We start from the raw sequence: 14,825 nt of genomic DNA on the forward strand, positions 1-14,825 counted from the left end.
GGACTCCAGGCATCTCTTAGACTGTGGTATACTGCTCCATCTCTGATTCCATGTCTTTCTTTTCCTTCCATCCTTCCTCTCACCTTCCTTCCCTCCCTCTCCTCCTTCTCCTCCTCTTCCTCTTTCTCTTTTTCTTTCTTTGTTCTGAGACAGGATCTCACTGTGTCACTCAAGTTGGTCTAGAACTTTCCATCTTCTTTCCTCTGCCTCCTGTGCCTCCCATGTCCAGCTCTTTCCTTTCTTTAAGAGACACCAGGCCTAAATAAGGATGATCTTATCCTTAGCTAGTGGCATCTGCCAAGACTCTTTTTTTTTGGGGGGGGACGACTGTGGGGCCTGAACTCTGGGTCTAAGTGCTGTCCCTCAGCTCTTTAGCTCAAGGCTAGCACTCTACCACTTGAGCCACAGCACCACTTCCAGCTTTTTCTGTTATGTGGTGCTGAGGAATCGAACCCAGGGTCTCATGCATGCAAGGCCAGCACTCTACCAGAGCCACCTTCCCAGCCCCCAAGACTCTTTTGATGTGTTTTGTGTGCTGCTTTCTACAGACTCCGGGCCCCCTGAGCATGAAGAGCCTGGTCTCCAGGCTGCACCCCACCGCCAGCCTGGACCTGAGCCCCGCACGGCCACTGAGCGCCCAGGCCCTTCAGGAGATGGCCCTGGGGACTAAGACCATCGCCCTCATTGCAGCCAGCCGGCGCTGCAAGGCCCAGGATGGGGATGGCAGCAGCAGCCGCTCCTCCCGTCCCCGGCCAGAGGAGGCCGCCCTGGACCCCAGGGACCCGAAGCCCCATGCCACACCGGACAGTTGCCCTGCAGACAGGAGGTGGCCCCAGGCCAGCCCGATCATGGACCGTTCCACAGACAGGAAAGCTGGGAGGAAGAGGTCACCCTCCCTCACCTGGCCCACACAGCTGGTGGGTGACCCAGTGGATGGCCACACTGGATGTGGGAGGATAGCTGGAGGAAGAGGATGGGAGGGGTCAGCATTTGCTCTATACCTGGGTGGACACAGGAGGCAAACTGGCTATACCACATGGATCTCTGGCCGCAGCTCAAGCTCTGTGTGTTTGAATCCCAGCAGTTACAGTTCTGTTATCTCAAAGTTTTCATAAACCTACTTAACATTTTATTTTCGGTGCTGAAGATCAAGCCCAGAGCCTTGCCCATGTGAGCCAATCACTCTACCTCTGAGCCCCAGTATTTGTATTTTGAGGGATAGTGGGATTTGAACTCAGGGCCCTGAGCTTGGTAGGCTGTTGCAACATCACTGAGTTATGCCCCCAACCCCGATTTTCACTGGTTATTTTTAGGACAGGGTCTCACTTCCCACTTCTGCGCCTACATGAGCCCTGATCTGCCTACTTTAAACTTTCCATCTTTGCTGGGATGATGGGCATGCATTACAGCGCCCAGCTTCCCACTGTGGAGATGGGGGTCTCACAGACTTTTCTGCCCAGGCTGGAAGAGATTCTCCTGCTCTCCATCTCCCACGTAGCTAGGATTACAGGAGTGAGCCACTGGCACGGAGCAATATGTGTACTTTAAGAAAAAGATTATAAAGTACATAGATCAAGTGCTTCCTGTCTGTGCCTCCAGTGTGTGGTGCCAGACCTGGCCCACGTAGTCCTTGGTGCCTCAGGTCAGTTCAACTTTAGGGCTGCCATGTGTACTTTTGCTCAGTACTGGGGGTTGAACTCAGTGCCTCAAGCTCTTTCTCAAAGATGGTGTTCTACCACTTAAACCACCACACCTATAGCCCTTTTTGCTTTCATGAATTTTTGAGATAGGCTCTGTACTCAGATCTGGATCCTCCTACCTCCATTTCCCAAGTAGCCCCGGAATGGCTTTGAACATGATCCTCAGATCTCATCCTCCTGAGTAGCTGGGATTACAGGTGTGAGCAACCAGTTCCTGGCTTTATTCTTAACTATTACTGACACTACTTCATGGGCCTGTATGAATAGTTCTCTCTCTGTGTCTCTCTCTCTCTCTCTGTGTCTCTCTCTTTGTATCTCTCTCTCTGTGTCTCTTCTCTGTCTCTCTGTGTCTCTCTGTGTCTCTGTCTGTCTGTCTCTCTCTCTCTCTCTCCCTCCCTTTTATTTTTGCCAGTCCTAGGGCTTGAACTCAGGGCCTGGCCACTGTCTCTGAGCTTCTTTTTCTCAAAGCTAGCACTCTACCACTTGAGCCACAGTGCTACTTCTGGCTTTTTCTGTTTATGTAGTACTGAGGAATCAGACCCAGGGCTTTGTACATGCTAGGCAAGCACTCTACCACTAAGCCACATTCCCAGCCTTCCTCTTGTTTTTGTTTGTTTGTCAGTCAAAGGGCTTGAAATCTGGGTCTGGGCTCAAGGCTAGCACTCTACCACTTGAACCACAGTGCCACTTCTTGTTTTCTGTTGGTTAATTGGAAATAAGAGTCTCATGGATGTTTGTTTCTGCCTGGGCTGGCTTTGAACCGTGATCCTCAGATCTCAGCCTCTTGAGTAGGTAGGATTATAGGTGTGAGCTACTGGCACCTGGAGATTGTGAGTTCCAGACCAGCCTGGGCTACATAGAGAGACTTTTTTCAAAAAACAATGTGTTTGTGTATCTATGAATATATATATATATATATATATATATATATATATATATATATATATATATATATATATATATGTTGTGTTCCCTTTCCCCACAGGTGTCAGAGAAACCCCAGGCCCCCTCTGGGGAGCATGTGGCTGAGAGCCAGCTGTCCCCAGCCCACCTGCAGCCATCCAAGTCACCAGGGAAGAGCTTCTTTCCTGCTGTCCCCTCGGCCTCCAAGATGAAACCCAGCCTCAGCTCACACACAGGTGCATGATAAGAAGAAAGAAAGGGTCTGAATGTAAATTTCTTTTTTTTTTCTTTTTTGCCAGTCATGGGGCCTGAACTCTGGGCCTGGGCACTGTCCCTCAGCTCTTCAGCTCAAGGCTAGCGCTCTACCACTTTGAGCCACAGTGCCACTTCCAGCTTTTTCTGCTTATGTGGTGCTGAGGAACTGAACCCAGGGCCCAAGCGCTCTACCACTGAGCCACCTTCCCAGCCCCTGAATGCAAATTTCTAAACTGAAACCTTGAGGGTGACACTCTGGATTGTTGTCAGCAGTCTACCTTGCTGTGTGTTTCGGTACTGTTGTTTGTTTTGTGTGGCCATTGAGGTGGTTTTTATTTTGGGGAGGAGGAGGTTGGAGACAATATAGGGTTTGAACTCTGGTCCTCACATTTGCTAGGCAGGCATTCAACCACTGAACCAAGCCCCCAACCCTGATTTTTTCTGGTTATTCTTTCATCCCACAGCACCCCACAACAAGCTTCTCCATGGATCAGGTATGAACATATCACACGATGTTCACGATGTTTCTATCCTGTGTCTGATCTCACTGTGCAGATGAGAACACACTGCAGGTGCCCGAGGTCAGCTTCACCTTTCCCAGCGCCATGTGGCAGGGCAGCACGGTCCCCAGCAGGCAGCCCCTGCTGCCTCGAGAAATCCGAGGTCAGTGGAGGCCCCCTCTAACCCCCGCAGGGTCCTGAAGGTCTGTGCTGTGCTGTACAGAGGAGAAGAGAAGGCAGAGCCCCCCACCCCACACCAGGGCCCCCTCTCAGCAGCCCAGCCATGTGGTTCATCCCATTTCCTCCATCAGAAGATGGACACCTCACACAACACAGGGATGCCACGGTCACTCAGCAGTGAGAGCATATCCAGGATTTGCATTTGGGCTGTTGCTCTCCACTGCCCTTCAAATGTTTTGTCTGGTCCCAGGGTGCCCCTGGCCAGGCTAGAGGCAGGCTGAGAAGGTCAGGATTGAGCTGAAAAGGGGCAGGATGTGGGCCAGGGGTCATGGCTCGGGCTTGTCATCCTAAGAGACTGGGGAGGCAAAGATTGGGAGGATTGTAGTTTGAGGCCAGCTCAGGCAAAAGAAATTGGAGAAGCCCCATCTCAACAAACAAGCCAGGAAAGGTGATTCATGTCTATAATGCCAGCAGAAGTGGTCTGTAGGTATTGTAGGCAAAAATGTGAGATTCTGGAAGTGGCGCTATAGCTCAAGTGGTAGAGCGCTGGCCTTGAGCTGAAGAGCTGAGGGATAGCGCCCACGCTCAGAGTTCAAGCCCCACAGCCAACAAAAAAAAAAAAAAAAAAAAAGTGAGATTCTATCTGAAAAAACAAAGTACTATCTATGCACTATACAATATATAGTTTATATATTATATATATATGTATATATATACACACATACATATTGTATGTGTGTATATACATATATATATACACACATACACATACAATATAGAACATATGTATTTGCAGTAGTTTTTTTTTTTTTTGGGGGGGGGTCCGGTCGTGGGGCCTGAACTCTGTGTCTGGGTGCTGTCCCTCAGCTCTTCAGCTCAAGGCTAGCACTCTACCACTTGAGCCACAGCGCCACTTCTGGCTTTTTTTCTTTTTGCTTATGTGGTGTGGGGAATCGAACCCAGGGCCTCATGCATGCAAGGCAAGTGCTTTACCACTGGCCACCTTCCCAGCCCCCAGTACTGGGTTTTGAACTCAAGGCCTCACACTTGCCAAGTAGATGCTCCACCATATGAACCACTCCACCAGACATTTGGGCTTTTGCTTTTCTCTTTTGTTGTCGGTCGTGGGGCTTGAACTCTGGGCCTGGGTGCTGTCCCTCAGCTCTTCAGCTCAAGGTGAGCACTCTACCACTTGAGCCACAGCGCCACTTACTGTTTTCTGGTGGTGAATTGGAGATAAGAGTCTCATAGACTTTCCTTCCTGGGCTGCCTTTAACTGCGATCCTCAGATCTCAGCTTTATGAGTAGCTAGGCTGACAGGCATGAGCCACCGACACCCAGCTAGCTTTTGGTATTTTTTTATTTTTTTTATTTTTTGGTGCTGGTTGTGGGTCTTGAACTCAGGCCCGGTCTCTGTCCTTCTACTTTTTTTTTTTTTGGTGGGTCGTGGGGCTTGAACTCTGGGCCTGGGCGCTGGCCCTCAGCTCTTCAGCTCAAGGCGAGCGCTCTACCACTTGAGCTACAGCGCCACTTCCGGTTTTCTGGTGGTTTTATTGGAGATAGGAGTCTCACGGTCTCTCCTGCCCGGGCTGGCTTTGAACCGCGATCCTCAGATCTCAGCCTCCTGAGTAGCTAGGATTACAGGCGTGAGCCACCAGCGCCTGGCTGTCCTTCTACTTTTTGTGCTCCAGGTTATCTCTATAGCTCTTTGAGCAACAGTTCCATTTCTGGTTTTCTGGTAGTTAATTGCATATAAGAATCTCAAAGACTTTCCTGCCTGGACTGGCTTTGAATCTCAAACCTTAATCCTCAGATCTCAACCTCCTGAGTAGTTAGGATATAGGCAGGAGCCACCAGCACCAGGCCCAACTTTCTGAAGCTGATAAAGGCCAGGCCCGGGCTCGGTTACATGGGCTTCATTGGGGGAAGGCCACAGAGAGAGGAATGGTGTCATCACAAGGGACCCTCTACCCCCAGGGGGGTCCAGGCCCTGTGGGGGTCTGATTGCATGTTGTGGATGCCCATCTAGGGCCCCTTACATGGACCCAGGTTTTCCTGGGCCACAGACAGATCTTCCTGTCCATCCCAGGGTCCACCGACAGTGGAGGCCGACGCCACAGCCCTCTGCCCCCCAGCAACCCCCACCGGCTCCAGAGCAGCAGTGCCAAGAGACATCGACGACCCAGATAGAAGATGGAGGTGGACAGCTGCCAGCCCCAGGATGCCCTTCCAGCAGCTGGCATCGTTGCACCTTCCCTGGAGGGCCAGGGTGCTAGCCACGAGCAAAGGACACCGCAACTCTGTCTTCCGGCTCAGGCCACGCTGCAGAGGCTCCTAGGAATGGGGCAGCTGCTGGCTGGAGTAGGACTGTGTCCCTCCTCATAAACTATGTCCAGCCTGCAACACAGCTCTGCCCCACGCAGGTACACACACAATCTGGCGGTCCTATGCCACGCAAGACAGGACTGTTCCCTGAGCTTTGACTTGGCTCTTTTGATTAAGGCTGGTGTCTGCCATTTGAGCTGGACCTGTCCACTTGCCTGCCTTCCCTCCCTCTTCCCCCCTTTTTTGTTGTTGGTCCTGGGGCTTAAACTCAGGGCCTGTGTACTGTCCCTGAGCTCTTTCACTCAAGGCGAGTGCTCTGTGACTTTGAACCACAGCACCACTTGCAGTTTTCTGGTGGTTCACTGAAGATAAGAGTCTCACAGACTTTTCTGCCAGGGCTGGCTTTGAATTGTGATTCTCAGATCTCAGCCTCTTGAATAGCTAGGATTACACTAGTCCCTGGCTAGTTTTGAACAGCAATCCTCAGATCTCAGCCTCCTGTGGAGATAGTATTATAGCTGTACCCTGCTGCTTCTGGGTTACAGTAATTTAAAAAAAAGCACTGTGCATGGTAGAACACACCTGTAATCCCAGCTACTCAGTAGTCAAAGGTAGGGGGAATCATCTTAGCCTGGGAAAAAGCACAAGACTTTATCTGTAAAAACAAATTAAAAACAAAAGAGCTGGGGACATAGTTCAAGCAGTAGAGGTCCTGCCTAGCAAATATGAGGCCCCAAGTTTGATGCCCAGTACCACCAAAACAAACACAATGGAATGGGACCGCCTCGGAGCCATGCCTCCCTTCTGAGTCCTCTCAGGAAACCTGGGAGGCCCCATCTGTCTCCAAGGACATTGCCCTTCTGGTGGCACCCTGGTGAGTGCCACTGATGCCTCTGCCAAGATGAGACCCACGCCTGGAGCTGGTGTTATGGCGGCCTTCCACATAACTACCTGGCCCAGAACTCTAAACTGCAGCCTGCCTGGGCCTCAAATCCCTCAGGCTGCAAACCTTAACATGATGTTAAGAATTCTGCAGGCCAGGTGCCGGTGGCTCACACCTATAATCCTAGCTACTCGGGAGGCTGAGATCTGAGGATCATGGTGCAAAGCCAGTCCAGGCAGGAAAGTCCATGAGACTCTTATCTCCAATTAACCACCAGAAAACCGGAAGTGGTGCTATGGTTCAAAGTGGTAGAGCGCGAGCCTTGAGCTGAAGAGCTGAGGGACAGCGCCCAGACCCAGAGTTCAAGCCTCATGACCACCACCACCACAACAACAAAAGAACTCTGCAGGCTGGGTGTCAAGGGCTACTCAGGAGGCTGAGATCTGAGGATGGCTATTCAAAGCCAGCCAGAATAGTAAAGTCATGAGAACTCATCCCCACTTAAAAAAGCCAAAAAGCCATCAGTGGAGTTACAGATCAGTTGGTAGAGCATCAGTCTTGACAAAAAAATTTTTTTTTGGGGGGGGTCCAGTCGTGGGCCTTAACTCTGGGCCTGGGCGCTGTCCCTCAGCTCTTCAGCTCAAGGCTAGCGCTCTACCACTTGAGCCACAGAGCCACTTCCGGCTTTTTTTTTTCTGCTTATGTGGTGCTAAGGAATGGAACCCAGGGCCTCAGGCATGCAAGGCAAGTGCTCTACCACTGAGCCGCCTTCCCAGCCCTTGACAAAATTTTTAAAAAGCTAAGGGACAGCACCCAGGCCTTGAATTCAAGCCCCAGGACCAGCATACACACGTGCGCACACCCCCCCCCTTCCCGCCCCCCCCCCAAGTCATTTGGAATCTGGTATAGGCACTGCACACAGGCCAGAAACACAAGCTGGCCACACACTTGTGTTTTTCCTTCTCTGAATTTTATTCATTCCATATACAACCACACCTCCATCTCCAGCATTTTGCTGATTGATTAGATCAAGAGTCTTTTGGATTTTTTTTCTGTCTCAACTGGTTTGGAACTCAGATCTCAGCCACCTGAACAATTCACAGGTGTGAGCCACTAAAAGAATTGGTTTTTTTTTTTTTGCCAATCCTGGGCCTTGAACTCAGGGCCTGGGTGCTGTCCCTGAGCCTCTTTGTGCTGAAGGCTAGTGCTCTACCACTTAGCCACAGTGCCTCTTCTGGCTTTTTGTGAGTAGTTATTAAGAGTTTCACAAACTTTTCTGCCTAGGCTGGCTTTGAAGTTTGATCCTCAGATTTTAGCCTTCTGAGTAGCTAGGATGACAGTCATGAGCCACCAGTGCCCACATCCTTTTTTTGGGGGGGGTCAGTCGTGGGGCTTGAACTCTGGGCCTGGGTGCTGTCCCTGAGCCACTGACACCCAGCTGACTTCTGTTTTTTTTTTTTTTTTTTTTTTTTTGTCAGTCGTGGGGCTTGAACTCTGGGCCTGGGCGTTGTACCTCAGCTCTTCAGCTCAAGGCGAGCGCTCTACCACTTGAGCTACAGCGCCACTTCCGGTTTTCTGGTGGTTTATTGAAGATAGGAGTCTCACGGTCTCTTCTGCCTGGGCTGGCTTTGAACCGTGATCCTCAGATCTCAGCCTCCTGAGTAGCTAGGATTACAGGCGTGAGCCACCAGCGCCGGGCTGTTTTTTGTTTTATTTATTTATTTATTTATTTATTTATTTATTTATTTATTTATTTATTTTTGGTGCTTTTTTTGGGGGGGGTGGTCCAGTCATGGGGCCTGAACTCTGGGCCTAGGCGCTGTCCCTCAGCTCTTCAGCTCGAGGCTAGCACTCTACCACTTGAGCCACAGTGCCATTTCCGGCTTTTTTTCCTTTTTGCTTATGTGGTGCTGAGGAATCGAACCCAGGGCCGCATGCATGCAAGGTAAGCGCTCTACCACTGAGCCACCTTCCCAGACCCATGGTTGTGGGTCTTGAATTCAGGGCCTGGACACTGTCCTTATACTTTTTGTGCTCAAGGTTATCTCTATAGCTCTTTGAGCCACAGTTCCAATTCTGGTTTTCTGGTAGTAAATTGCATATAAGAGTCTCACAAACTTTCCTGCCTGGGCTGGCTTTGAACCTCGAACCTCAATCCTCAGATCTCAACCTCCTGAGTAGTTAGGATTATAGGTATGAGCCACCAGCACCCCACTTGAGATCCTTTTGCCTCAGTCTCTGGGGTGCTGGGATTACAGTCATACGCCACCACACCCAGCAGCACGTGAGTGTCAGGGTCGGCTGAGGAATCCAGTTTTGCCATTGGCCTGGGGAGACAGAGCCTGGAAATAGGCACATAGTGGCCCCACATGTGGTACAATTGCGCCATAGCACGCCAGTGCAGCTGGGTTTGTTGTGTGGTGGAGGACATGGAATTGGTTCCCTTTTCTAAGTACAAAGAGACTTGTCATGTTTGACAACAGTTGCTTTCTACTATTCCTTTATTTATTATTTTTAACGTTTCTGGAAACCGTTTGTGGTTTCAAGCAGATTTTCAAATGGGTCTGCCAGACCCAAGTGGGAAATGTTGCTCATGGGTTTTCTTGGTGTACTTGGGGCTAAGACTGAACGAAAAGTTACAAACTTCTGTGGGTGTGGTTGGTACACTTCTGTACAGTTGAAGCAGTTGGGTGATGGAGACAGGAAGATCTGAGTGTGCAGATCCTGGAGGACCAAGGAGACATTTTTTGAGTTGTCTGGAATAGACACACGCATTCAACTTTTACAATTGCTCAGGTTCCTCCTTGGGCTGCAATAAGGGTTTTTGTTGTTGTTGTTGTTTTTGCCAGTCCTGGGGCTCGAACTCTGGGCCTAGGTGCTATCCCTGGGCTCCTTTTTGCTCAAGGCTAGCACTCTACCACATGATCCAAAGTGCCACTTCTGGCTTTTCCTGTGATTAATCAGAGATGACAGTCTCACAGATTTTCCTGCCTAGGATGGCTTTGAACTATGATGCTCAGATCTCAGTCTCCTAAGTAACTAGGATTACAGGCATGAGCCACTGGCACCCAGCTCAGCCATCCTGTTTTGAAGGACAGCTTATCTCAGCATTTTTACCTCTGGATTTAACAAAGAGACCTCTTGGGCAGTGTCACTGAAAGCTTGCTGGATGTACTTGTTGAAGGATTCCATGTCCCATGACATCCTCTAGGCCAGAGGAGGGAATGGAGACAGAGGCCAGGTGATCATACCAATGGAAAACACACATAGTCCACCTAGGTCATAATGCTGGCATATCTGCAGGCTTTGTTCAAGTTGGGACCCATCTCCCCTGCATCCAGGGGAAATCTATAGTGCAGGGGAAGCCAGGGCCAGAGGTTGGTCCCACAAAGCCATTTGGTGCCATTTGGAGCTGCATAGATTTTGTTTTAGGGGCCAGTTGATAGCATACCAGTCAGTGGGCTTGAGTGTTTACAATTAGTCAGTGGAATCCAACCCAGCTTTTTAATGCTATTTTTCCATTTACCATAAGTATGATTTTTCTGTTCCCAGCAGAGAGGAGCCTTTGGCTCAGTTGCCTGATAGTAGGGTTTAGCCAGAAATAGTTAGCCCAAATCTGGTAATATCCTTTGAAGTATCAGTGACTGGTGTCCCTAATGTTGGGAATTTGGGAGGATGTCTAAATTCTATACTTGATCATCAGTTGCAGAGTGAATAAAATGTATTGTGTCCTTGCTGATGAACAGTCTGAATGATAGGCCATTTTGAAATATAATTAGTAGCACTAGTTCCATATGTTGTGGCTTAGTGTATTAGTTGGGAGTTCTGTCCAGTCAGCACCCTGTAGGGGATCCCTACCAGGGTAGCCCAGATGCTCTGGACGTGGGCAGCAGCCCACAAATCCAACAACTGCTTTTATTAACCTCCCTTGCATAACAACAGGCCCATTGCAAGTGTGAGTTCATTTCCACTTTAGTTCAGGAAATAATAATCAGAAAAAGTAAAGCAAAGATACAGCCTAAGATTAAGGTGGGGTTTTAGCATTTGTGGTTAGACTGGAGAGTGTTATATATAATTGACAACACAGTTTTTATAAACATTAAAAGGAATGCTAATTAAAATTTGAAACTTTACCAAACCGTCCTGTCAATCTGGTTAAGCCTCTTTTTTTCTTTCTGAAGAGGAATCTCCAGTCTTCTAGAAGTTCACAGATATGGGAGTCTTATGAATGCTTAGATCCAGATGAATCTGAAACCTGAGAATAGGACTGAGATGAAGGTTTCATTCCAGGGGCTGGGAATGTGGCCTAGTGGTAGAGTGCTTGTCTCACATACATGAAACCCTGGGTTCAATTCCTCAGTGCCACATACACAGAAAAAGCCAGAAATGGCACTGTGGTTCAAGTGGTAGAGTGCTAGCTTTGAGCAAAAGAAGCTCAGGGACAGTGCCCAGGCCCTGAGTTCAAGCCCCAGGACTGGCAAAAAAAACAAAAAACAAAAAACAAAAAACAAAAAACTGTTTAAGGTCCCTTCCATTTAGATAAAAGTTGATGTGTAGGAATTTGGGCAGGAGGCTGAGATCTGAGGATCACAGTAAAGCCAGCCCAGTCAGAAAAGTCACCATGATACTTTCCTTTTTCAATTAAAAAAATTTTTTTTGTCAGCCATGAGGCTTGAACACAGGGCCTGGGCATTGTACCTGAGCTTTTTTGCTCAGGCCTAGTGCTCTACTACTTTAAGCCACAGTGCCACTTTCAATTTTCTGGTGGTTGGTTGGAGATAAGAATTTCAATAATGTTCCTGCCCAGGCTGGTTTTGAGCCAGCTCAGATGCTCAGATCTCTTCTGAGTAGCTAGGATTATAGACGTGAGCCACTGGTGCCCAGCCCCAGTCTAACCTCCAATTAACCACAAAAGTCAGAAGTAGCTCTGTGGCTCAAAGTGGTATAGCACTAGCCTTGAGCAAAAGAGCTTGGGGATAGCACCCAGGCCCTGAGCTCAAGTCCCACAAAAAAGACAAAAGAGAATAAAGACAAAAAAGACAAAAGAGAATAAAAAAAAGACAAAAAAGAATAAAGAAGCAATTAAATCCATTTCCGTGAAGCAGGCCAGGGCAGCCTGTTTTGTATTATGGTCTGTAAAAGCATTTCTCTGGCTGCCTGGGGAGGCTGACCTTTGGTGACCTTTACATTAAATAACAGCTACCTGTGAAGGTTCCCAGACAGCATCTTGTGAGAGTCCAGGCCCAAATCCAGAAGACCTATGTTAGATCACACCCATCTGCCAAATGAGATGAGGTGGAGGGCAGAGAAGAAGATGTATTTCATGGCAGCTGTGAAAAGACAGAGCTTCAGAACATCTTCAAGGTACACAGTGGCCTCAGGTTAAATAGGGAGAATTGGGGGTGGGGGGGGAGTGGTAGAGCTAAGATAGTCCCAGGTCACAGGAAGCTTCAGAAGTGGCCTCCAGTCCCCTGGCTTTACTGTGATCCTCAGATCTCAGCCTCCTGCCCAAATTCCTACCCATCAACTTTTATCTAAATGGAAGGGACCTTATACAGTTTTTGTTGTTGTTGTTTTTACCAGTCCTGGGGCTTGAACTCAGGGCCTGGGCACTGTCCCTGAGCTTCTTTTGCTCAAAGCTAGCACTCTACCACTTGAGCCACAGTGCGATTTCTGGCTTTTTCTGGCAGGCCACTGTATTAGGAGTGTTCAGGTGAAGCCTTGTTACAATCTAAAAGTCCTTGACACCTGGCTGCTGGGCTGGCCCTTGCTGGCTTCTAAGATGGCTACAGGAAAGAGAGGGCCCAGGGCCCAGGGCCCAGATTCAAAATGGAGGAGTGTGGGGTATCTAGCCTTTATCCTGCCCCCAGCTAATTTATGAGCCTAAGTCAGGATCAGAGCTCGGAGGCTGCCCTAGGCTGGGGCCAGCACCTCCTCCAGTGACAGGTGATATTTTCTTCTTTTTTTTTTTTCTTTTTATCGGTTCTGGGGCTTGAACTCTGGACCTGGGTGCTGTCTCTCAGCTCTTCAGCTCAAGGTGAGCACTCTAGCCGGGCGCAGTGGTGTGCGTCTATAATCCCAGCTACTTGGAAGGCTGAGCCCGGAGGATCGCTTGAGTCCAGGAGTTCTGGGCTGCAGTGCGCTATGCCGACCGGGTGTCCGCACTAAGTTTGGCATCAATATGGTGACCTCCTGGGAGCGGGGGGACACCAGGTTGCCTAAGGAGGGGTGAACCGGCCCAGGTCGGAAAAGGTGAGCACTTCTACTACAGTGCTACTTCCGGTTTTCTTGAGGTTAATTGGAGATAAAAGTCTTACAAACCTTCCTGTCCAGGCTGGCTTTGAACTGTGATCCTCAGATCTCAGCCTCCTGAGTAGCCAGGATTACAGGTATGAGCCAATGTTGCCCGGCACAGGTGACATTTTCTAACTTCATTCTTACCCCAGCCACACAATCATAGCACATGGGGGACATAGCAAATTCCCCTGAAATCCAGGCTGAGCTCCAGTAGGGGACACTGCCTTTGCTGGGGCTCAGAAGGAAGGTCAGCAAAGCTGGGGCCACCCACTTGAAGGAACTTAGAGCCTAAAGAAAAACAAGACATAGTTGGTTTGTATTGCTTCCAGGTCACAGATGTCCCCCTCCCAGCGGGTGCTCTCCCTGGCAAACCCCCCTGGAAAGTCCCCTAACTCCAGCTCTGAATTATGGTCACAACTGTCACTTACAGCTATGTGACTTTAACACAGCTGAACCTCTGAGCCCCGACTTTCTTCTCAGAAAATGGGAAGATTGGTAAGTATCGATTTCAAAGAGCAAGTAAAAATGTTTCTGCTTGTTTCCAATTTACAAAGTGCACTTTGCCCAATGTGGTGATGCACTCCTGCAATCACTTGAAGGATGGAAGGCGGGCAGGAGGATCTGGAGTTTGAGGCCAGCCAAGCAATAGTAGCAGAGACCTTATATCAAAAACAAAATGCAGCCTGGCATTGGTGGCTCACGCCTGCAATCCTAGCTAGTCGGGAGGCTGAGATCTGAGGATCACAGTTCAAAGCCAGCCAGGGCAGGAAAGTCTGTGAGACTCTTATCTCCAATAAACCACCAGAAAACTGGAAGTGGCGCTGTGACTCAAGTGGCAGAGCACTAGTCTTGAGCTAAAGAGCTAAGGAACAGTGCACATGCCCAGAGTTCAAGCCCCATGACCAACACAGACACAGACACAGACACACATACACACACACACACACACACACACACACACACACACAAAAGCAAACCAGAGGGCTGGGGGTGGGGCTCCAGTGGGACAGCCCTGGCCTAGCAAGTAAGAGGTTCTCAGTTCCACACCAATACTGTTTTGATATGTAGAAGTGAAATTGACCTAAGATTTTTTTTTTTAAAGAATCAAAACAAAACATTTTAGGCTGAGAATGTAGCTTAGTGGGAGACTGCTTGCCTAGTATGCTTAAAGCCCTGGGTTCCATTCATCCGTACCATATAAATAGAAAAAGCCAGAAATAGTGCTGTGGCTTAAGTGCTAGAGTGCTAGCCTTGAGCAAAAGAAGCTCAAAAGAAGCCCTGAGTTCAAGCTCCAGGACTAGCAAAAAAAAAAAAAAAAAAAATTAAACCAAACAACGCAATGATATTTAGTTTACTTACAATGTTGCACCAACCATCTAACTAATTACAAAATGTTTGCATCTCTCCAAAAAGGGATCTAGCGCTGGCTCTACAGTTGTTCCCCATTTCCGCTTCCAGAATGGAAGAGAAGCGCACCCTTCAACCCTGAGTATATGGCCTTTATAACTTTGTTCAAATTCCTATCTGGGTGTTTGATATACCTAAAGACAAGAAGATCACGAGTTCAAGGCTAGCTTGGGCTACATAGTAACATTGTCTCAAAACCAAAACAAGCCTAGGTGTGGTGAGTCATGCCTGCAATCCTATTTGGGAGGTAGAGATCAGTAAGATTATGGGTTGAGGGTAGTCAGGGCAAAAAAGTTTGTGAAACTCTCATCTCAACTTATAAAAGCTGGATGTGGTGGCACTTGCCTGTCACCCCAGCTGCTGGAGAAGCATAAA

At 48.8% G+C, this 14,825-nt stretch overlaps 1 protein-coding gene across 1 annotated transcript in view; it reads left to right on the forward strand.

Moving 5' to 3' along the window:
• LOC138834596 (kinesin-like protein KIF19) overlaps positions 1 to 5,728 on the forward strand; it is a 30,813-nt gene extending 25,085 nt beyond the window's left edge. The window contains exons 17-20 of the mRNA XM_070033090.1: positions 549 to 917; positions 2,686 to 2,839; positions 3,414 to 3,521; positions 5,628 to 5,728. Of these exons, the coding sequence (XP_069889191.1) occupies positions 549 to 917; positions 2,686 to 2,839; positions 3,414 to 3,521; positions 5,628 to 5,728 (732 nt within the window). The remainder of the gene's footprint in view (positions 1 to 548; positions 918 to 2,685; positions 2,840 to 3,413; positions 3,522 to 5,627) is intronic.
• Positions 5,729 to 14,825: the final 9,097 nt, after the last annotated feature.

This window comes from Dipodomys merriami, unplaced genomic scaffold (assembly GCF_024711535.1).
Source record: "Dipodomys merriami isolate MVZ:Mamm:240054 unplaced genomic scaffold, mDipMer1.0.p SCAF_22, whole genome shotgun sequence".
Taxonomy (NCBI): Eukaryota; Metazoa; Chordata; class Mammalia; order Rodentia; family Heteromyidae; genus Dipodomys; species Dipodomys merriami.